The sequence below is a fragment of the Passer montanus genome, unplaced genomic scaffold (assembly GCF_014805655.1).
Source record: "Passer montanus isolate IOZ18808 unplaced genomic scaffold, ASM1480565v1 scaffold116, whole genome shotgun sequence".
NCBI classification, from domain to species: Eukaryota; Metazoa; Chordata; class Aves; order Passeriformes; family Passeridae; genus Passer; species Passer montanus.
The window spans coordinates 1,021,480-1,044,952 of NW_024358278.1; the positions used below are offsets into that span (position 1 = coordinate 1,021,480).

At 45.6% G+C, this 23,473-nt stretch overlaps 1 protein-coding gene across 4 annotated transcripts in view; it reads left to right on the forward strand.

Annotated features, from left to right (window-relative positions):
• Positions 1-23,473, forward strand: part of FAM168A (family with sequence similarity 168 member A) — a 125,446-nt gene that overhangs the window by 22,585 nt on the left and 79,388 nt on the right. For 3 of the 4 annotated variants that reach the window (XM_039697078.1, XM_039697079.1, XM_039697080.1), the window contains one exon: positions 15,008-15,091. Coding sequence is in view for 1 of the 4 variants with exons in the window: in XM_039697077.1 (XP_039553011.1) it covers positions 14,868-14,898; positions 15,008-15,091 (115 nt within the window). In the remaining 3 variants the exon portion in view is untranslated. Of the gene's footprint in view, positions 1-14,852; positions 14,899-15,007; positions 15,092-23,473 lie in introns of those variants that run through there. The other variant, XM_039697077.1, reaches the window with a different exon arrangement.

Genomic DNA, 23,473 nt, shown 5'->3' on the forward strand with positions numbered 1-23,473 from the left:
ATCCAAAACAAAAAAAATAAAGCCTTTTACAATGGTAAAGGACCATGAAGAGCTGGAGAGAAGCTGTCGGTGCAGCAGCTCTAGAGCTTATGTTTAACTCCACACATGTGGTTTAATTGCTGTGCTGAGCTTCTCACAGGCTGAAGAAAGCAGTGGAATGGTTTTGACATTTGTTGCTCTAGATTAAATATGTGTCAGTGTCCAAAAAATGCTGAAATGAATATGGGTTTGGAAGGAGTTAATGTTTAAGGAGTGTATGTGCTTATCTGCTGCTGAAAGGTCACTGAGTAAATTCTTCAATGATCCCAGTGTTGTGGGGGTGCTGCTGAAATGACAGCTCTTGCTCTGTTTCCAAAAAAACAAAAATCTGGGTTGGGACGCTGGAGCAAGCGGGGATGTGTCTCATGTTGCTGGGAAATAGGGAATTACTGAATCATGTCACAGAATCCCAGAATGGTTTGGTTTGAGAGGGACCTTAAAACCCATTCCATGGGCAGGGACACCTTCCACTCTCCCGGGTTCCTCCAGCCCTGTCCAGCCTGTCCTTGGACACTTCCAGGGATCCAGGGGCAGCCAGAACTGCTCTGGGGACCCTGTGCCATCCAGGACTTGGAGCTCCCCAGTGTCTGCTGGGTTCCTGAATTACTGCAGACTCCTGGGTGATGTTAGGGAAATCAGGCAAGTCTATAATTCATGAACTGGAGATATATTGAATGTGACAGGGAAAACAAAGAGAAATTAGGATCCACAGAATGAACATTTGTGACAGCAGCAGAGGATTCTTGGAAGCTGCTTGTGGATCTTAGGGGGACTGATGTGCTGCTATAATAAAGAGAAATAAACCTTTAATATATAATAAGGTCTCTTCTTTTGATACTTGGTTTTTGACGCATGTATCTGGTTATATTTCAGTCTAAAAAATAGGGTCTACTGGTCAGACAGATAAGAAAATAAGGTTTTATGTTTAACAACTTCCATAATTGCCCTTCTTCTGTCTCTATGGCCACATCTCATGTGTTGATGCCACCCCTGGGCATCCTGAGCCCTGTGTGGGAACACAGATCTGTGGAATGCTGTCCCTGTTCTCTGTGGCTCTTGTGCTGTGAAGTTTGCCTGCCTTTAAAAATGGAAGAGGGGACTACAGTCTGTGGTACCACACAGGGATTTTACTTAAAAACACTCCTGTTTTGGGAGAGTGGCTTCACAGTGAAATAAAACTGGCATCCTTTTGCTCTGTTCTCCATAAAATCCATGGATGGGAGGGTGGCCATGTACAGACTTGCTGTACATTAATTTTGTTTGTAAAAGCTCTGTAATTATACAGCTCTCCTGCCAGTTTGGCACAGGAAGACAAGGAAAATCCCAAGCGAAATGCTTTCCCCATGAAAAGTATTTCTGTAGGGTTTTTTCCTCCCTTAGCTTGAACATAATAACCTGATTGGCAAACCATTTAAAAAATGAATTGCAGGGCTTCCAGCGTGAAATGATTGGCTCCATAGGAGTTATGGCTTTTGCATACGTGGGGGAAAAATCCAACTGTGCTGCTGAGATCCTCTGGGATGTCCTCTTGGAGAGCCTGCCAGGCTGCAGTGACCTGGAATGCATCCAGCTGGTGCGTCACCTCTGCTACCAGCGCTGCATTTCTTCAGCTTTTAACTCAATTCCTGCTCTCCGTGGCAGCTGTTTAATTCTTCTGCCAGAGATAGCTTCAGGAGGGGAAAAAAAACCCAACTGCATATAGAGGAATTGTTTGGAATATTGGGTCTAAACATAGATGAGGGTGATGGCTGGTTCCATTTTTAGCTTCCTAAAGAAACGAGGCTTATCCAGCAGTGACATCTGCTCGTCAGCTGCTTACTCACAGGTTGTGGGTGCAGGGGTCAACTTCAGCCAAATTTTGATTAAAAAACAAGCTTTGCTCCAGGTTTTGGTGTTTGATGGATGGGGACATTTGACTTTGGAGCTCGGTGGTGATTTCTTTTCGACCACGTGGCTGCAGGGCAGGGGAGGGAGAGTGGGTCCTACAAAGCACAGGGGCAGGAGAGGAGGAGGAGTGCTGGTGTGTGAGCTCTGATACGAGAGCAGAGAACAAAAATCATGGCCAAGCCACGTTCCAGTAGCTCCCCGTCTCCAAGAGCAGCCTGCCCGGTGTCCCTAGGCAGGCTCCCACCAGGGGATGTCTTCTCCTGCTCCATTCCCACCTCTCCTTGTGCTGCCACGGCCATTTGTGGATCACTGAGGCTCAGGAGAGGCTTTTGGCCGTGTTGTTTGGAGCTGAGATGAGCTTAAGGCGGCTGTGAGAGCGAAGGCCAGCCTGTCTGAGGCGCCACAAAGCTGCTTTGCCTCAAGGAGCCCGGCTCCGGGCAGGATTATCGGGCTGCCTGGCAGCGTGCCATGCTTCCAAGTGGGCATGGAAGTGTCTCTGGGAGGAGGAGCAGCACCTCAGTGTGCCCCTCGGTGCCTGAGCAAAGGTTGGATGTTGTGATTTGTAGCTTGAGTCCTCAGGGTTTCTCTCCTGCTTTAGAATCCAGCAGGTTGGAAGGGGCCCTGAGGGATCGTCCACGCTCCTGGCTGACCAAATTCACATCATGTCCTTAAGGCATTCTCCTTAAGGGGGCTGCTGACAGGCTTGAGGCATTGGCCACCTCTGCAGGAAGCCAATTCCAGCATTTCACCACCCTCTTGGTAAAGAAACCCTTCCAAATGCCCGGCCTGTGATGCCAGCGGGACAGTCCTCCCGTGCCCGCCCTTGGTGCATCCCAGGCCGTGGTTTGCCCTCCCTGCTGGCTCCAGCCGACCAGCACCCCCAATTCCTGCCTGCAAGGCTCTCCAGCCGCTCCCCTCCAGGGGTTTGGGTGGATTTGTACAAAAATCTGCTGGATCATGGCTGGTGAAGGCCACATTCTGCTGGGCAGGCCTTGAGGCCCTGCATTCCCGGCGTGTCTTTGGGAATGGCACCAGCCTGGAGAGCAAAACGTGCAGCTTTTGGTTTGGAGAAGGCTTTGCCCTGTTTGGGATCTGGCAGAAATATTTTTAGGGTTTAGTGATGGGGAAATGCTGTGGCTGCAGAGCTCTTTAAGGCGCCCTCCCAGAGTCTGTGGGGAGCTCTGGGCCGAGGGAAGTAAACTGGTGACCTGGAAAAAGAAAATGAAGGAAACAACATTAGTCTGCTCGACAGGGAATGCCATCCTGGGATTTAGTTTGATTCCCATCAAAGTAGCAGCCTGAAAGACTTTATGCAGAGAAAATTTGTGTTTTGTAATTGGAGAGGAAAAAAAATACATACTTTTAAGACATATACATATGTAAAAAGTATAGAGCTTGGTTCCTGGCTGGTGGCTCTGGGAGTGCTTTGGAGAGGCTATTCTGCATGATATCCTTTATTTAGCAACTGTCATGCCCGTTTGTAGGATCTGTGGTGATAGAACCTGTCCTGGGAAACGTCTGAAATCCAGAATCATGAAATATTTAGTGGACCGTTCACTGCTAATGGGCTCCAGCCCTGCGCCAGCACCACAGGATCAGTAACAAAAGGCTCTGTGTACCAGTGCCAAGCTGCCTGAGACTGCTCTGAGTTTGTTCAAGTCTTATTTCAGGTTTTATCAAAAGCAAAATCTGAGTCCAGCAAGGCAGGGTTTGGTTGGTTGAAACCAGCAAAAGCTTGTTTTATTTTCCTTGCTCAGAGGAAACCTGGGATATGTCATGTGTGGCATACACAGAAGTGAGTTATTTTTTTTTTCGGCAGTAGATAAATTGATGTGAGAAAAAATACACAGTATTGATTTTCCTTTTCCTGTGGCTTTTGAGAGGTTGTTAATGCAGCAAGTACACAAGAGCACTCATATGTCTGTCTGCACAGTAATCGCTAATAAATTGACTTTCTTAAAAACAATTTTTAGTCTGTAGTTTCAGTGACTTGATTTGTGGAGTAGATGATATCTCCTGGCACATAATTACTCATTTTTGGGCCGTCTAAGAGGGGGGAGGATAAATTTTCCTGCATTATCTGTAGCACTGAACATCTCTCCTATTACTCACACAAGTTTTTTCTCTGTGTCTGCTTCCTTGCTAGCTGAGCAAAGATGTTTTTAAGGATCTGAGGCTTTTCTCAGTGTTAAAATTTACAGTACAGACACTTTCTAGAGCTAATTCTTATGCATTCTGATGCAGCAGTGGTCATGGTCGTGACAAGGACAATGATTTATACTCAGGGGACCAACAATTGGTTTCAGTGTCTCCAGAGTGACTGCAAAGAACTTGTTTTCCTTTGGGAAAAAGCCCCAAACCTGCAGTAGGACCCATGGTGATAATCACATTAACAGCCCAGTGAGAGCAATTTGGTGGCATGTGACAGAATGTGACGTGCCAGGCCTGTCAGTCTGCTGGTGGTGATGATCTGAGGATGCTGAGGAGGGCACTGGGCAGGAGCTGACCCATGGAGTGGGATGAGGTGTTGGTCCATGCCTGGGGAATTTTGGGTGTCCAGTGGAAGCACTTCTGGTCCTGATGCAGAGATGGGCACATGGTGATGCTTTGGAATCACTGGTGTTCATGGACACTTCTGTGATGCTCTTTGCTCTTGCTGTTCTGGGCTTGCAGTCAAAATCTAGTGGTCACTAATGTTTTAATCCGTTTATCCAGTGCAGGATTGCATTGTGTCCAGTTTCTCCTGGGTATGGTCTACACAGTCAGTGTTATCTGGGATTTGTTGTCCCAGAGGGTTGGTTCTAAAGCCTTGTAGGTTGCCATGGTGGCACGGGGACCACGTTGTCACTATTGTAAGGAGACAGACATTGATTATGTTGCTCTGGGGTGATTTATGCCCAATAACTCCTTGTCTTGGCAGTCATCTGGTGATCTCAGCTCTCATGACAGTGATCCTTCTTCAGTATCGCTCCTGATGGCATTTTCCTGATTATCCCCTTGGCCTTTGCTGTTGTTCTGATGTCCCACTTGTTTTTAGCCACTTTTCTGGTTTTTGGTCTCTCTTCCCATGGTGGTCCTGCCAAATCACAGGTCTCCACTCGGGAACCTTTCTGTGGAGGAACAGTGACTGCACTGTGAGACACAGAGTGAAATTCAGGACTTGTAATTCTTGCACATTCACAGCTCTGCTTTCCCCCCCACTTTTTGTCCTGTTTACAGTGCAAATGGTTTCTGCAGGAGGGCCGTGGACATCTGTGTGTTTGGCTGTTTACTGCAGAAAGCTTTTAGTGGGTCAAGGAAGCACGCAGAGGGGAGCTTCTGGAGTGGCCTGTGAAATGATTCTGCTTAGCTTTGTTTCAGCACTCCTTGCACAAACCTCTGCTCCCTCCCCTTGGGTCACAGCTTTCCAAGCTGTGCCAGCAAAAGCAGAGTCAGGCTCTGCTAAACTCAAATGAAGCACGGGGCACATTTAATTTGCATTTGTGCAGAGGTGCTTAATTACAAACACCTCTCCTCCTGCCACAGTAGTCCTGGTAGTTCCTTGATTGCTCCCAGTAGGGAGCTGAGCAGCTTTGAGGGTGGATCTTGTTCCCTTAGGTTTAGGAAGGTTTTCCACATCCCAAGGAGTGCTGTGCTGTGAGATGGATGAGTAAATGTCAGTGGTTTGATATTCCCAGAGGGCTGCTTATTACAGGATATAATCACGGAATCACAGAATATCCTGAGTTGGAAGGGACCCACAAGGATAATTTTTTCCAAATCCTGGCTGTGCTCAGGACAACCCCCAAGGATCCCACCATGAATCCCACCCCAAGGATGTGTGTAAACCCTCCCTGAGGGCTCACAGTGAGACCAACACTTCTAAACTCTCTCAAGGATATTGTAGATGGGGTAGCATGCACCATCTGTAAACCCATGGATGAATTGGAAGACAATGTGGTGGAACTGGAAAATGAACCCCAAACCTGAGCTATTGCCTGAGAAAACATGGGAATCCCCATTAGAAAGATTTAGATTAGAGGACACATCTGCCAGGAGTTTGGGTCTTGGAATTCCATCAGGGAAGTCCCACCTTAATTCCTTCTAGAGATTTAAAAACAAACAAACAAAAAACCCCACCAAAACCCATCCTAAACATACATTACATGTCTGTATTATTTATATGTCTATAAAATCCTCTTGCAGTGCATCCAAATCCTCTCTAGAGATGGTCCCAGGATTTACCAGGTACTACTCTGGACATGCAAGCCTTAGATCCAGCTTGGAAATTGTCAGGGAAGTATTTTCTACTGAAATACAAATATCCCCTTCTCACCCCCTCAAGAAACATTGAAGCCAGTTTGGAGGAGTGAAAGTGCAGTACAACATTTAGTTATAAACTGGAGATTTCCGAGCTCTGTTGACTTAGAGCATCTGTTAGTGAAACACGTCTGCTCTGCAGACAGTTTTTGTACTTGTGCTGTGCAAGCACATTTCAAACAAGCACAGCAAATGTGCTGCTGAGAACAATCCAGCGGTGCTGCTTGGGTCATTTAGATGACTTAATAGGTCTTTTCTTTTTCCTTGCTATCTGCATTAAATCAATGATTCATATAAATTATGCCAAAGGGAGTTAATTGTTATTGCATGGTATAAAAAGCTGCCAAACTAAGGGCAAAACTCTGATTGCAGTGCATGAAATAAAATGGAGCTGTGTTGTGATTGCTGAAAGCATAAAATGGCTGAACCTGTCACCCCTACCAGAACAGCCTGGACTGGAATTCCTGTGGAAAAACGGCAGTAAAGGAATTGTAAAAGCAAAGGTTTGGTGACTGTGGCATGTTTGGACGTTTGGGAACATTTGGATGTCTCCAGAACACACAACAAAGATTAAATGTGAATTAGCCAGCTGAAAGAACTGTTCTTCTCTGGTGCCTGGATCTGCAGAGGAATTTAGGAATTTGACTTTGTTGGGTCAGTGGGAGTTGAGCTCCTAAATATCTTTGTGAGATTGGACTGTGATCTGTATAATTTGGTTTATTTCTTATCTCTGCAAGAGGGGCACTGCTACCATTCTCTCTTTCTGTGTTGTTCCCCCAGCACATTTTCAGGGCTGTTTGAAGAGGAGTTGCTGCTTCTCGGGCTTTTCTAGCTTTTCAGGGTTGGACTTGATGATCTTGGCTGTCTTTTCCAGCCTGAAGGATTCCATGGTTCTCAGAGGGAGGGTACTGCAAGGGCACTTGAAGACAAGCTCAGATGCTACCCTTTGCTTTGGAATATTTCTCACTGTAGCCAGTGGAGAGGCAAAAAAGGATCTGTCATGTGTTACTTAATTTTGATGTGCATTCTGCACTAAATCTGACATGGCCCTTTCCTAGGGAAGCTGCATTTTACATGGAAGAAGCTAAAACAATGAGAAGTTCGTGGAATCATGGAATACCTTGGCTTGGAAGGGACCTTAAAGCCCATCCAATGCCACCCATTCCATGGGCAGGGACAGCTTGCAATGAGAAGTTCATGGAATCATGAAGGGACCTTAAAGCCCATCCAGTGCCACCCATTCCATGGCAGGGACAGCTTTCACTATCCCAGGTTGCTCCAAGCCCCCTCCAGCCTGGCCTTGGACCCTTCCAGGGATCCAGGGGCAGCCCCAGCTTCTCTGGGCACCTGTGCCAGGGCCTGCCCACCCTCACAAGGAGAAATTCTTTCCCAACATCCCACCCATCCCTGCCCTCTGTCAGTTTAAAGCCATTGTTGTATAATGTCAGAGTTGAAACACTGCCTGTTATATGAAGGAGAATGGAAAAATATACACTTTTAGGAATTGTTTGGAGCTAAGCATGGAGGTTTTTGTGCAAGGAAAAGTAGTTTTCAAACAGGAGTCAGCACTGGGAAATAAAATAGAGGAGCGTGTGGAATATGTAGGTCTGGGGTAGGAGGGAGGAAGACAACATCGGGGAGATGCTGGCACAGAAAAGTGTTTGGAATGAGAAGGTGGATTTGTTGGAGCTGGTGGGAAAGTTCAGGAGCACCACGACACACCAGAAACTTGGGAAATGGCAGTGATGGAAATGAGGAAATCCACACTCTGCAGTGACTGAATAATTAATAAGGGACCATTTCTGGCCTGCTCGGTGACCTGACCCGACTGCAGGAACTAAATGTGTGGGGTAAGGATTAATGTGCCTTAGGCAAGGTCCGTGCTGGGATTGGAACAGGAAATGATTAAAGTCCTTTGCAAAAGCTGGAGGAAAGCTCGTTATTTTGCTCTAATATTATCAGGAATTTTTATAATCCACGTGTAGTGTTCAGGGAGGTGAAGTAGTTGAGTGTGGGGGGGCTCCCCACTATGATCTCTTTAAAAACTGGGGAATATTACTCCAAATTTTAGTGAGTTTTCCACCAGCACTCTAATACCTGTCCCTGTGTGGCCTAGGGAATTAAGTGAACAAAAATTAAGTCTACAGTGACAGAAATTGCCAATGACTTCTAAAGGAAGGAGAGATTGGGACTGCTTCAAACAAGTGCTCTAATAAACCCCAGTGAAAGAAATGTTGACTTAACTCATTTTTAATTGCTTTTAAGCTCTTAAGTGAGTTTGTTATTGAAAGTAATTAAAGGCCTTGAAAGATTGTGGGGAACTTTGGGAACACCTCTATGGAAAGGCAGTTACTCACCTTAAAATAATTTTTACTGCTACCTAATCTGTCTGAATCGCTCAATTAATTACTTAATGAAGTGTGGTTCAGCACAGGGATGCTGCTCAGGTATGGCAGAACGTGTGTGCTTTGGGTACAGTGGAAGGCAAAACACCTGATAAACAGTCAATTGTTGCTTTGAGAAACTTTATGGATAAATAAAAAAAGACCAGTCAGTTTTGTGAAGACCTTTTTTGACGAGAGCTCCCTTTCCCAAGGCACACATAAGAACTGGAATGGGTGAATTTTCCAGAGCTGAAAGGTTTCCTTGCAGAATCACAGTTTAAACAATGTTTTCATCAGCGTGGCTCAGTCGGTTTTTCAGATGGAAATAACTCCAGCAGGAAGTGTCTCTGTCAATACAACAATCTCCAAATTGATTTTGTTGTCATGTTTCCATTGAGGACAGTGGACGAAAGATTTCAACGCTGCCTTGTGTGGCTGCAGTGGAAAAACATCCTGAAGGGATCAAGGGCTGCTCTTAACCTGGAATTCAGGTTGAGAGAGAGGACTCTGTCCCTGAGCCCAGGTGAGAGCCCAGCTGCAGAGCTGCCCCAGCCCTGGGGACACAGCAGCAGCACCTGGAGCTGCTGGAGAGAGCCCAGAGGAGGCCCCAGAGCTGCTCCAGGGCTGGGAAATCTGGGGGTGCTCACCTGGAGAGGAAAGGGCTCCAGAGAGCCCCTTTAGGTACTGGAAGGAGCTCTCAGTGCTTATTTTCTGTGCTCTGTTAGCAGTAGGATCTGTCTCCCCAAACTCTGCTACTCAGCCATGCCTTGAGCTGGATGATTCTGATATTCCAGTTATTCTGAGTTTGGAGATTGAAGGAAAGCCCTTCGCAAAAGATGGCCCTTGTAAATTGAAGTAGATTATTAAACCAGGCTAGAATTTACTGCCCTTTGCTTTTCTAAACACAGTGAAGTGAAAATCAAGAATGAGGGCATTTATCTGCAGTGTGTATTTTTCTGGATTACAGACTTTGGCAGATGTGGTGCAGGGCAATATTTCTTGGCAAACTGGCATGTTTGAAAGACTGGCCTTAGAGAAATGAATCTCTTTTAAATAGAGCTAAATATAAAGGCAAACCAGCTCTCACTCTGTTTAAGTCTCTCTTATCTGCTGGTAGGAGTTCAGATTAGAGTGTCTGACTTAAATATCTTGAATCCACACCCATCCTGCTGCTGCATCGACTCCCAGCTCAGCACCTGAAACCCAGGGCTTGACAGGAGCTGATACTTCAGTAGCAGTTGTCCTTTTCCTGCTCTTTGGCTCCAAAAGCAACCTCTCCAGTTTTCCAGAGGATTAGATTCCTTTTTTTTTTTTTTAATCAGTAACTGTGAGTAAGTAAAAATGCAGATGGGATTTGCTGCTTTCCCTAAGCTCGCTCTGCCCTTCTGGCCTTCTGCTGGCATCCTCCAACTGGGAAAGTTATTCTAAGGATACAGTGGAAGTGATGTCAAAGGGAGGTGTGGTCAGAGGTGACATTCAGAGTCCTGATGTGTGTCACTTGTCTTTCTTGGGAGCTGAGCCAACAGGATGGTCCTGGAGAAAGGACGATGCCCGACTTTGCCAGTTTAATGCTTTCCTCACTTTTCTTGCCTCTTGAGTTCTCACTTCGATCCTGCATGTAAAAAATGAAGGAGGATCCTGGGATATTTGATACTCTGGAGTTTCAAGAACCACCTAATTTGAGAAGCTCATTGCACACTTGGAGGTGTTGAGTCATCGTGTGTTGTTCCATGGAGTTTTCCTGGAGGGATATTTTCCCGTGGTGGGTGTGTGCAAGGTGCTGCTGAAGCACGTGGCCCTTTTCACCTTCTTCCTTAGAAACTCCTTCCCCTGCTGACTGGCCAAAGCCATTGCTGGTGATTCCCAATAATTCCAGTTCTTCCACCAGCTGAGTGCTGGAGATGGGTCTTTGACAGGGGGAAGCTCAGGAGCTGGAGGCTGCCCCGGGAGCCTTTCCCTCCTGAGGAATAGTGTTTGGGGAATCCAGGGGTGAATTCCTGCTGCTGCTGCCCGTCTTGCTCCATCCCAGTTCTGGCTGTGCCCTGCATTTCCTGACTCCAGGGTGAAGCTGTCCCTGGGAGCCTCCCTCCTCCTGTGCCTGTTCCCGGTGCTCTGCTGGTCCAGCTCTCCCAGGGCCAGCTGCTGAACCAGCTCAGGGAATAGCAAACCCAGGTTATTTTTAACCTGGATCCCTCCCCTCACCCAGCTCTGGGCCACTCCTGATGCCTCAAAGGCAGCTGCCAGTTTTTAAGGAGAGGAAAGACAGGAAGGTGCTTCCAGCCAGGAATGACCCTGTGGTTTCCTGCAATGTTCTCTGCCTTCCAAAATTATTTCTTTCCATGCCTTTATTTCCTGCTAGGTATTTGCACAGATGTTTTCACTTCCAGCTGCTCCAGGTGGATCTTTAGTTTTTTTGTTGGTTTTTTTTGGTTTTTTTAAATGTGCCCTGAACAGAATGGAATTCAGACCCATTCTGGATAATTTGTATATATTCATTAACATTTTGCCCTGTTCTTCCAGAATTTGGGTCCTAAGTGCATTAGGCTCCATGACAAATGTCTCTGGTATCCTCTCTCTGGTGTCTCCTTGCTCATAGCTCGACACTGCAGCCTTCACTATTGCTTTTAAATTCTGTTTCTTTAATTCCATTCCCTGTGTGAGTAAAGGTGTCTGAATTAACCTTCACAATGAACCTGCCAGGGCTTTTCCCAGTGTCCACATAGATTCTCATTAATCCCTCTTTTGTAATGCAGGAAAGGCTTGTGTTGGAGTGTTTTGCTTTGATTTTATTTTATTTTTTTTAATAGAGGAAAAGGCCGCACTGAGGCTGCTCTCACTGAAAAGTTTATTTTTATTTCTAAGACAACGGCTGCATGTAATTTTTAATGTTGCACTTTCTGGAGGTTGACTGCTGTCAGTAGTACAGTCAATATTTCCTTCAATTAAGAATAATCTTAGATAATGAAATTGTTTTCTTTTCATTACAAAGTAATTTGTGACTTAGAAACCCCAAGGTGCCTTATAATATATAACTTGCACAATGAAAATAATTATTCCAGAGTCAATTCTAGAAGAAGTTTGGGAAAATTGTTGAAAACAGGCAGTAAAGAACATTGACTTTTGGGGAACTTTTCCATTTCGTGGGGTTTAGTTACTCAGAGGGCTAAACCCAAAATGTTGTGGAATAGGATTTATCCCTGCAGAATGTCAGATATTTGCTGAATGTTTTTATCTTCATTTGATAAGCAGTTGTGGAGTGTATTTTTATACTATTTTATCAGAACTCTCTGCAATCTACCAAAGCAGGTGTTTTAATCACCACATCCTAATTAACTCAATCTATTTTATAATCTGTCTACCCAGCTCCTACCACTGGAGTCCATTTTGTGGAAAGAAGGAAAATAAGGGATTAAAAGAGAAATACAGAAGAATAATTGTAATAAGATCATCATTGAATTGTAGCTACTAACAGAAAAGAAAAAAAAACTAAATTTGGGGCATAGGAGGGAGGATAAAATTTAATATCTTGTTTTGCTGCTTGAAATAGCACATGGAGTTGATGAAGATTTTAGGGAACAAGTTTCCCTGCTTAGTAGCTGCAGTAATCTTAGGGAATACTGAGGGGTTTATTCTCTTTTATATCAAGAAGAAAATGGGAAGGGAAGGGAAGGGAAGGGAAGGGAAGGGAAGGGAAGGGAAGGGAAGGGAAGGGAAGGGAAGGGAAGGGAAGGGAAGGGAAGGGAAGGGAAGGGAAGGGAAGGGAAGGGAAGGGAAGGGAAGGGAAGGGAAGGGAAGGGAAGGGAAGGGAAGGGAAGGGAAGGGAAGGAGGAATTCTGGCCTGCAGGAAGCTGTTTTGGTGTCTTTGCTTAACCTGATAAGGATGGAGAGGGACTTTTTGTGGGAGCTTGTAGTGCCAGGACACAGGGAGGGGTGTCCCACTGCCAGAGGGCAGGGTTACATGGCATCTTGGGAAAGAATTCTTGGCTGTCAGAGTGTGAGGCCCTGGCACAGGTTGCCCCACGGGCAGGCAGGGCTGGTTTTTTCTGTGTTCTTGAAGTTTTCCCTGCCTAAATCCCAGATCACACTCTTGAACAAGGCTGTGCCAACAGGACTTCTCAGCGCTGTGCTATTTCCCTAGATTTTCCAAAGGCTTACCTTCCCACAAATTCATTTGGTTTTTCTCCCTCTTTAATGAATGTCTTTGCACTTCCACTCAAAGACACTGATTGGGACTGATTGTTTTTCTGCAAATCCATCCAAATTTGGTCAATCCTGCCTGTTCCCTGCCGGTTTTTGAGCAGTGGCAGGGATGTGTGCTGGCAGCTGGACAGCCTCCTTCTCTGCAGCTTTTCACAGCTTCTCTCTGCAGCAGCAGCAGCATCCACTCCCTCTGAACTGAATCATTTTGACTTCTGGTCAGGAAAAGACAGAAAAGGAGAAAAAAAAAAATCCCCAAAAAGGGTTAATCTGCTGAGTGGCAGCACAATGCAAGCAGGTATTGCTGCTGTTGCAGCTGAAGAAAGATGCAGCACCAAGGTTAATGAGAGGTGGGGACTGTTGTTCTCCCTCTCTGTAGCAGCCAGAGCTGAACAAAAGGGGAATGTTTGCAGAATCCCTCAACATTAAAGGTTGTGGCAGTGCTGTCCTCCTGCCAAATCCTGGAAACCCTCTGGATGTTCAGCACCATTGGACACTCACCTTTAGTGCTTGTCAGCAAGAGCTATGGACTTCCTTGGTTTATACAAACACGAGGATGTGAAGATATGCCAAGATGGGGACTTGGAGCAAACTGAGGTATCCGAGCAGCTCTGAAATGAAATAGCAATGCTAGAGGTGTGGGAATTGAGGTGTGAAAGCAGCAAATGAATGGTTGGTGATCCTGTGGTTGATGCTGAGCCTGGTGCAGCAGGCAAGGCTTGCTTTCCCGAAATCCAAGGGGGCAGGAAGATGTGAGGGAGGTGGTTTTCTCCCCCATTTGCTTGAACACTTATTTTCAGCTTCTTTCTTGCCACAAAAGGAGTAATTTGTTTAATTTTACAAAATGTTACTGAAGCTGTTGGAAGTGGAGCTGCAGCCCACGTCTTCTTAATAAATGAGTGTGTGTATTCCTGGAAGGAAGTTAAAATGGGGCTGTGTTATATTTGGTACCTCCTGAAGTACTGAGGCTACTCTGAGTACAGAATGTGCTCTGAGAAAGACTAATTTGCCACTGCAGAGCTTGATGGGATGAGATTTGTCAAGTCCTTGTCTCTGCTGAAATTCACTTATGCTTTCCTCTCTCTCCTGAAGATATTTTAGGGTTCTATCTCTGAATTGAAGGGCCATAAAAACAAGTCAAAAAGCCTGAAACCAGAATTAAATTCCCAGCAATGAATATGCTTCTTATAATGTAAAAATACTGAAGTCAAGCACCCTTGGAAGCAACAGGTGGAGATGTTCCTGACCTGTTTTCCTGAGTGTGCTCGTGCTCCTGCTAGCACCAGGGTTGGGATTGTTGGGACATTGGAGCTTCAGCAGGGTGGGTTTTGACTTCCCTCCAAGGATGCCATCTCTGATGGCAGGTGGTGGCTTCCTGCAGGAGGCAGGAAGAAGAAAGATTCAGTAAAAATGAAGATTTTTCTGTTTTCTGTTCATTTACAAGTTCATGCTGTTTCATTAGCTGGCTGGAAGGGTTTGGTGGTGTAATTCTACAGGGAAAGGTGGGATGTGCCAGCACTCCCTAAAAAACCTCAGTTGTTTCAGTGGATTCAATGTTTTCTGCCTCCTGCTTTCTCCCCCAGAGTGTTTTTTGAGTGAATGTAAACTAATACAGGATCAGTGGTTAGAAACCATGAAAAAATATTTAATGTAAACCTTTTGGTACTGGGTTGATTAAAATAAACAACTGTTCCAAGGAGCTGGTCCTGCTTTGGGAACAGTAGGGTTTCTGTTCCTCCCTATAATGCATAAAGCATGTGGAGTGCCTCGAGAGCTTTTTTTGGGTGCTGCACTTCATTTTGAGGGATTTCATTTTCAGTTCTCGGAGCTTTTGTGTCAGCTGGGAAGGGAGCATGTAGGAGTAACATGTAAAACTCAGGCTAAAACCTGTTTAGTCCCAAATCCTGACAAATAGCTGGTAAACAAGTATTTAAATGAAAGCTTGGACTTTGTTTTCTCTCTCTGGGAAGCTGGGAAGGCCTTGGTCTTATTGCCAGCTCGGGTATCCCTTCCCTCTCCTTGTATCCTGTGGCTCCTCCTTTTTTTGCCTGCATTTCTTACATGTCCCATTTCTCCTTCTGCTCCAGTGGAGGTGAAGACCACTCTGAGCTGGGAAGAGTGTTTTGTTTTGTTCCAGCAGGTTTTCCACAGAGCCTCACGGGTGTTTTTCTCTCTCTCTCTCTCTGTCCTTGCTGCTGCAGAGCTCTGGAATGCTGTGAAGACTCCCTGCCCAAGCACACTCCTCTCCGGATTATCTCCATCCCAAGGAAGCTCGTATCCAAGAGGTACCAATTCATCCTGTCTTTGTGCCCTTCAGTTTTAGCTGCTTCTCCCAAAACCCTTTCCCTGCTCCCTCCAGACAGGAAAGCCTTGGAGATTGCAGCTGTTGCTGTTTGATGCTCTCCTTTCACTTTGCTACAGAAGCACTTTACATTTTCAAATGAGAAGTGATTTCTGGGTCAAGAAATGCATAAGCTGCAGCTCCAGCAACACTCTGTGCCTGGTGTGTTTTATTGTGTTGATTTAGAAAGTTAATAAAGTTACAGCAGGTCTTCAGCAGCCTGAGTAAAACACACAGTACTTACGTGCTGCTCCTATAAAGAATCGTGGGAGGGGTTCTTGTTTTAGTGTTTATTAGTCTTAATATCTTCCTAGTAAATAATACATTTTGGTTCTATATTAAAAAGGAGACTTGTGTTCATTAGCTGGGTCAAAATCCCTGGGTTGGCACAGACACCATTCCTGATATAAACTTCTGTCATTTGCCTGGAGACAGGCAAATTGTTTTCTAATAGTTTCTATTTCTTGGGAGAAGAAAGCTGGAAACGATGTTTTCAAATAGAAACTTTGCAGTGTAATTTGATTGAAGCAGTTTCTATCTTGGCTCCTTATTTTGGTTTATAGAGCCCAGTGTGATGAGACCTGAGCAGGTCAAGCCTTTAGAGCATGTACATATATTTATATATATATATAAATATTTTTTTACTATATATATGTGTAAAACAATTTAATATGTTATAACAGTGGGAGAACATGATCTACAGGAGCTGTGAAAGAGGAACATATCCGCTCAGGAAATCCCTCTGGAAAGTATGCTGGGAAAATGTCCCTGTGTGCCTGCCCTTCAATTTTCCCTCAGGGATTCACACGTTCCTGTTGGGCAGAGAAGACACAGGGTGGCTGAAGTGTCTGTCTGACCCCATCCAGCTGTTCTTGTGCAGGAATATGGAAAATCCAGGCTTGACTCTATGATTTTTTTCCATTTTATGTGTTTTGCTGCTCACTTAATGATATGAACTTTAAATGTCAGCTGCTCTTGGGTCTGCTGCACTGCGTTGGGATCAAACCTTTGGGCACACTCTGACCCTTATCCTCACAATAATTTAGGACTCCAGCCCTGCTTTGGGAAAAGCTGCCCTAAATCAATGCCTCCTCTTTGGGTACAGACAAAATCTGGGTATTTCTTCCTCTCCCACCACCCCAGCTTAAGTGGGATGGGACAGAAAATGCCAAGGATTTCAGAAAAGCTTTTCCTAGTTTGAGGCAACAACAGCGATCCCCCGTCCATCTTCTGCTTCCCCTTTTTCCCCTCTTCATGCTAGAAAAAAGGATAAATGAAAAAAAAAAATAGGGACTTTGAAGCTGCTCCCATCTTTTTTTTGTGTATGGTTTCCCTGGTTTGGGCAGCTTTTTTGGGATCTGAGAAGCAAAAATCCAGAGCTGTTTCAAGTGGGAATATGTGGAGTGTTGGCTTTGCATAAGAAAGCTCCTGCTCCAAGGGCTCCTGGTCCAATCCAGCTCCAGATTAAGGAATGTGAAGCTCAAGAGTGGAATTGATGGAGCCTGTGGAGACTTGGCTGACCAAGCAGATCGAGTTGCTCTCCAGACTGTGATAGCCCTGCTGGGGATCTCCAGCAAATATTTACTTTTGGGTGACTTTATCTTGAGTTGAACCCCTCCCTGTTAGACTCAGTGTCCATTCAGAAGTCAAAATGTGGAGGAAATTGAGTTAAACTTGAATGTGTGAGTGCTCCATGTCTTAGCATACTTAGGTTGTTTCCTGCTTGGGAAATACCCCACTCCCCCACATCCTAATTGAAATTCCAGCAATTAAATAGTTAAACACGGTGTGTGTGTAAAATCCATGTGTTTCTATAAATACCTCTCTTATCTCTGTAATGGTTTGGTTTGATGTAAATATTTTAAAATGTGCTTTTACATTAGGCTGGTTTTTATCCAGTGTGTGTGAGTGGAATTTGGAACCGGGCCTGGACTTTATACTTCTGCTCCTCAACGTTTCTGAACTCATGTGGAAAATTTCTGGACTTTAAATCTCCTGAGCATTTCTGCCAGTTTGGTGGGGTCTTCACTGGGCTGGGAATGCACTGAATCCAGAGCTGAAGTGGAGCATTTTGCCAGCAGCTCTTGGACACTTTGATGCTGTTGGGAACATCATTTAGTGAATTTTTTTAGCGCAGGAGCGAATCCTTTGTTCCCAGATCTGAAGTTTTCCTGCATTGCCAGCTCTGTTTTGGAGAACAAAATTCCTTTCAGAGAACATGTGATATGGAAAATGATTTCTGTAAAGCCAAGTTGTGTGCTGCATCCAGCTCTGGGGCCCCCAACATCAGCAGGACGTGGAGCTGCTGGAGAGAGCCCAGAGGAATCCATGGAGCTGCTCCAGGGCTGGAGCCAGGCTGGGAGAGCTGGGGGTGCTCACCTGGAGAGGAGAAGGCTCCAGGGAGAGCTCAGAGCCTGAAGGGGCTCCAGGAGAGCTGGAGAGGGACTGGGGACAAGGCCTGGAGGGACAGGACAGAGAGAATGGCTCCCACTACCAGAGGTCAGGGATGGATGGGAATATTAGGAAGAAACTGTGGCAAAAAATATTTTAAAGGGGGAATTTTTAGAAGAGTGGGTCTGACTCAGAAAAGTATTTGCAAGAGTGTTACCTAGGATGAAATGCTGGGTCATTAATCTTTCTCAATTCATCACCCTATACAAGGAGGAAGTTTCCCTATGTGATCTATTACAGCTTATTTAGGTACATCACAGAATCCCCAAATAGTTTGGGTTGGAAGGGACCTTAAAGCCCGTCCAGTGCCACCAGGACACCTTCCACTATCCCAGGTTGCTCTAACCTGGCCTGGAATGCTGCCAGGGATGGGGCAGGCACAGCTTAACGGGGCACCCTGTGCCAGGGCCTCCCCACCCTCACAAGAAGGATTTCTTCCCAAGACCCAGTCTAAGCCTGTCTGTCAGTTTGAGAGAAGGTTTCACTCTTCCTTGTGCTGTCACTCCAGGCTCTTGTAAAGAGTCTGTCTCCATCTTTCCTGTAGGTTCCCTTCAGGTCCTGGAGGGCCACAATTAGGTCACCCCAAAGCTTTTTTTTTCCAGACTGAACAATCCAACAATCCCAATTCTCCAAGCAGAGCTGCTCCATCCCTCTGATCACCTTGGTGCCTGGTCTGGATCTGCTCCAGCAGCTCAGCAGCAGCAGTGTGCTCTGTTCAAGGGCTCTGTGGCTGAGGTGAGCTTATGGGAAACATCCTCCCTGTGCCCCCCACCTTTCCACAGCGCCTTCCCGCAGAGTTCTCCACATTCCTGCCCTCACAAAAGCCGTGCTGGAAGCAGGGGCCTTTCTCTCAGATGTATAATTCAGCCCCTGTCCCCGGCGTGCCAGCCTTGTTTGTGTTGATGAATGAATGTTCCCTGTGTACAGCCTGCAGATTGCTCTGCTCCTGGACTGCAGTCCTGCTCAATGTACCTGGTTCTGATTAAGTGCATTTGAATTTGGGAGTGTGCTTAATGAGCTACACCTTTCACAGATTCTTTTGTTAATTCAGAAAAGCTGCCTGCTCTGATTTATGGCGCCAAAAGGGGTAAACTGCCATTAAAAGCATTAATTAGTCTTGGTTGACTGCACAAAGAATAGACTTGGTGTGAGCCAGTTTTTGATTTAGCCCTTTGATTTTTGCCTAAGCTTGTTAGAGGGTCTGTATCTCTGGCTGTCTCATGCTGAATTGTGTAATTGGAATTTTGTGTGAAATTCTTGGGCTGAAGGAGCAAGAGCCAATTATAATCAATAAAGTTGTAAGGCAATTGGGCAGAACTTTGCAGATAGTTTAAAACAGCAATGTTCCTTTTAAACATGTGGAAGTGATAACTTGGGATTGTCAGATTGTCAGGGATGATATCCTGAGGGTTTGCTGTCAGCCTTGGGCACTGTTGGTAAACCTCAGGAAGGAAAATATTCTCAGGAGCCTTGGATCTGCCCATTGTGCTGCATGTGAGTCCCAGAATCCCACAATGGCTGGGCTTGGAAGGGACTCAGAGGTCATCCAGTCCAACCTCCCTGCTCAAGCAGGATCCCCAAGAGCAGGTAACCCAGGATTGCGTCCACCATCCCTGGGATTGTGGGGTTTGACTATCCCCAGGGAAGGAGACTCCACACCCCTCTGGGCAGCCTGTTCCAGTGCATGGTCACCTCACAGGAAAGTTCTTCCTCTCCTTCAGGAGGAACTTCCTTCATTCCAGTTTCTTCCCATTGCCTCTCATCCTGTTGTACCACCCAGCAGAGCCAGGTGGTAGCACTGGTGGGTTTTTTTCTTTCCCTCTACATCTTTATCCATTTTCTACAGGCTAATTGGAAAAAAACCAAAAAGCCCTAAACGCTGGAACATTGTCTGAGTTGTATCCTTGGAAATCCTATATTATATTGATGAGTGTATTTCAGTGTCTGGTAGTTCCTGTACTTCTCAATTCTAGCCATCAATTCTCCACACAAAGGTTTCAAAATTAATTGAAATGCAAATCATAGCCTAAGCTTTCTTTCCAATAGACTTTCCATAATTATGCTTGACTGCAAAAAAACAATTCCATTGCTATAATTTTGGTAATTGCCTCTGGTCTGTTTGAGAATTAAGATTTCCCTCTGTCTATATAAAGTTTCCTTCTCTCTTAGATATTATCACATTAACTGCTCCATAAAAAGAAGGTTGGATTGGGCTTCCATCCCAGCTTGTCCTTAAGGAGCCGACAGTTGGATCCTCCAGCTCTGCCTTAATTTCCTGGCAGAACTGGAAGGTTCCTTCTCCCTTCCTTCTCCTTGCATGCCTGGTGGGATGATGGTGGTACCACAGAACTTTGGAGTATTGAACTGGAAATATCCTCTGGCTATCCAGGGAGATGGGAACTGCCTTCAAAATGCATTTTTAGCACAAATTGGTTCCTAACAGCAGCATAGATCTGAAATGACAAATATCTTTAGAGGCATGGAGGTATTTAGGAGCTGTATTCCCTTCCCTGAACACATCCAAGTCCTTGGGGCAGTGGGTTTCCAGCATCTGCCATGTTTGGCAGATGGATTTTTGGGTAAGAGTGAAAGCCTTTGAGCTTCTGTTTAGTTTTTTATTCTCAGCCAGCATATCCATGGAGAGAAGTCCATCATGTTGGAAGCACTGGAACAGCCAGGGAAGTGGGAGCTCCCCATCTCTTCACAGCCACAGCCTGGGCTTGGTTATTCCCAGCTCCCACAAATGTTCCCAGCTTTGTCTCTCCATTATTTGTTTTCCTTTCCCATTGAAGGAAGTGGTTCTTTCCAGTGTGAGAAGCATTAAATTGACTTAAATGCTTTGTTTGCCGAAGTAGCTCTTTGAAGTGGATCTTTCAAGTTTCTTATGTGATCTGGGGTTTGGTGAGACACATTTTAACCCAGCAATGTCATAGTGAGGAAGGAAGGGAGGCTGGAAGGAAGAGAAGGAACCTTCTAGTTCTGCCAGTTTTGATCCTAACTCACGCAGTTTTCCACATTCCCTTTTAACACTTGACTTGTGCTGGAGCATCCAGACATTGCAGGGTGATCCGTGGGATGAGCAGGATCTCACTGGTCAGCTTTTCCAAGCATGTCTCCAGCATTAAGTCTCAAACTGGAAAGTTAATCCCCTCGGGAGGCTTGACCTACTCTTCAAATTACTTTCTCCTGTTCTTTTGAGGCGTTGCATTTTATTCGGATGGTTTTTTCCTCCTCATCAAGGCATCTCGTTTAATTGCTGTGACTGCCAGGCAGAAACCTCACTCTCACTCTTACAGACCTCCTTTTCTTCAGCTCCTTCATAACAAAGTGGGTTTTGGAGCAGGGCCAGGCCTTCAGCCCAAAGTGTCTTCTGGTTTTGTATCAAACAAGGGACAGCACAGCCAGATTGCTTCCCTAATCCCTCTTCCCAAAGACAAAGGTGTCAGCACTGTCTAGACATTGGTGTTCCATGTGCTCATTCAAGGCTGAGGGCTCCCCCTCTCTCCTTTTCATCCCACTCAATTGTCCTCAAAGCCTCCTAATCTGCCGTTGCTCAGTGGGTGAAATCGCCCCATGCAATTTGGGATGGATGTGTCCAATCTGGGAGTAGGTGGTCTGTGCCCCTTTGGAGCTGAGTCAGTAAAACAGGGTGAGTGGTACAGACCAAGCATTTAAAATCCCTTTATTCCCCCATATTCATGCTGTATCCAGTCAGGAGATATTACTTTTATATTTGTATGATTATTGAATGCCTTTCTTTGGGTCCACATTTTGCAGCTTTTCCATGGGGGAGTGAGTACTTACAAGCTACAGATTTGGAGTAGGAAAAGTAACAATTCAGCTGCTTCCTGGTGCTTTGAAATTTTCGTTCTACTGATGGCAGGTTTTGTACAGACCAAGCATTTAAAATCCCTTTATTCCCCCATATTCATGCTGTATCCAGTCAGGAGATATTACACAGCAGCTGTTCTTAAACTTTTATATTTGTATGGTTATTGAATGCCTTTCTTTGGGTCCACATTTTGCAGCTTTTCCATGGGGGAGTGAGTACTTACAAGCTACAGATTTGGAGTAGGAAAAGTAACAATTCAGCTGCTTCCTGGTGCTTTGAAATTTTCGTTCTACTGATGGCAGGTTTTGACCTCTTCTTTCTTTGGAAGTGTTCCTGGAGTAGGAAAAGTAACAATTCAGCTGGTTTCCTGGTCCTTTGAAATTTTCCTTCTACTGATGGCAGGTTTTGACCTCTTCTTTCTTTGGAAGTGTTCTGCTGGGAAGTTTAGCTCATGGGAGATCATTAGGATCCTGTTTAGCCTTGGATGTGGTCTGGTGTGTAATGGAGAGGTTAGGTACAAAAAATTAGGAAAACTGAAGACAAACTAGCAGGGAAAATTCACAAATTCTTTCTGCCCAAAGTTCTTTCTCATTTTGGAATTCCTTACAACCCTTTTGGAGAAGAAATTTTCCCTGGGAGCAGGCCCTGACTCCCCCAGCTGCCCTCTCCTGTCAGGACACTGAGGCTGAAAATTCCTTGGCACTTCAGAGTGCTCCTTGTGCCTGTCTGTCAGTCTTTCTGCCTGCCACAGCTGGGAACAAGGAGAATCGTTGTGTTTTGTGTGTTCTATACAGCTGAGTGTGTCATTTCAAGTTAAAAATAAGACATCTTTAATGTCAAGATTGCAAAGTTCAAGAAGCAGAACGGGGCTGGAAGTCAGTAGCTGCACTTTTCAGTTTGTTCTATATTTATGTGAGGCCTTATCAGCAGGATTTCTGTCCAGGCTTCTCTCCCTAAAAAGTCATTCATCCATGAAAGGTGTCTTGGACTGAGGTCTATGGCAGCTGGGGGTAATTAATTACTTATAACTTGTGAGGCCACCTAAAAATGAAGTTCCTTGTTCCTTCTCTAGGCTCTTCTCTGAGTTCAGCCTGGTCTAATGGAAGGTGTCCCTGTTCATGGAAGGGGATGGGAATGAGATGGGCTTTAAGGCCACTTCCAGCTCAAACCACTGGGGGATTCTATGGAAACAAGCAGCACTCTACATTTGTGGAGCTGCTATTGCCTTGTCTTTGGGTGGCTTGGGTTTGAAAGGCGTTTCTTCAGCAAAAGTGCCTGGAAAAGAGCTGGTTATTCATCAGAATTATCAGTAAAGGGGTTTGCTGATTATTCATCAGAATTACCAGCAAGGGGGTTTGCTGTTGGTCCCAGGTACTGCTCAAGGATTATTTTGCCAGTTCATTAAGCTTGGATAGGGATTTACAAGCTGATAGCTTTGGTTCCCCGGTGGACTCCGGCTGGAGCCCCTAAATATTTTGCATTTAATGTTGAAATAAAGCGGGATTTCGGAATGAGAAGCCAATTCTCTTGTTATTTTAGAGAGGATTACAGGCAGAGAGTTTGCAGACTGGGGACAGTAACTGGGTGTATGGGAAGACCACAGCAGCTTATCCACTGTTAGTGCTCCCCTCCATTTCTCCTCCTGTTGGGTGGAACAGTGACCCTGGGATGTCACCAGCACACCCTCGGGCTGCCTTCCCCCAGCTGCCAGAGTGCAGGAATGGCAGATTCCCATCCCCACAGTGCTCGTGGCCTGCCAGAGCATCTCCCTGCAGTTCCGTTGGGAATCACTGCTTCATTTGTCACGTGCAGCTCCAGCCTGGCTGGAGAGCCTTCAGCGGAATTCACGGCGCTCTGCCAAGGCGCTGCGTTGTTGTCAGAGCCCCTGAGCTGATAGAACACATCCTGACTGCACAGTATTGCATCCCTGGCATTGCAGTCCTGCATGTGAGCTCATGAACCAGCCTAGGAATTTGTTGGGTTTAGCCCTGGGGATTACGGAGTGGGTGTGGGTGTTCTGAACTGTTGATCCATATATTTTAC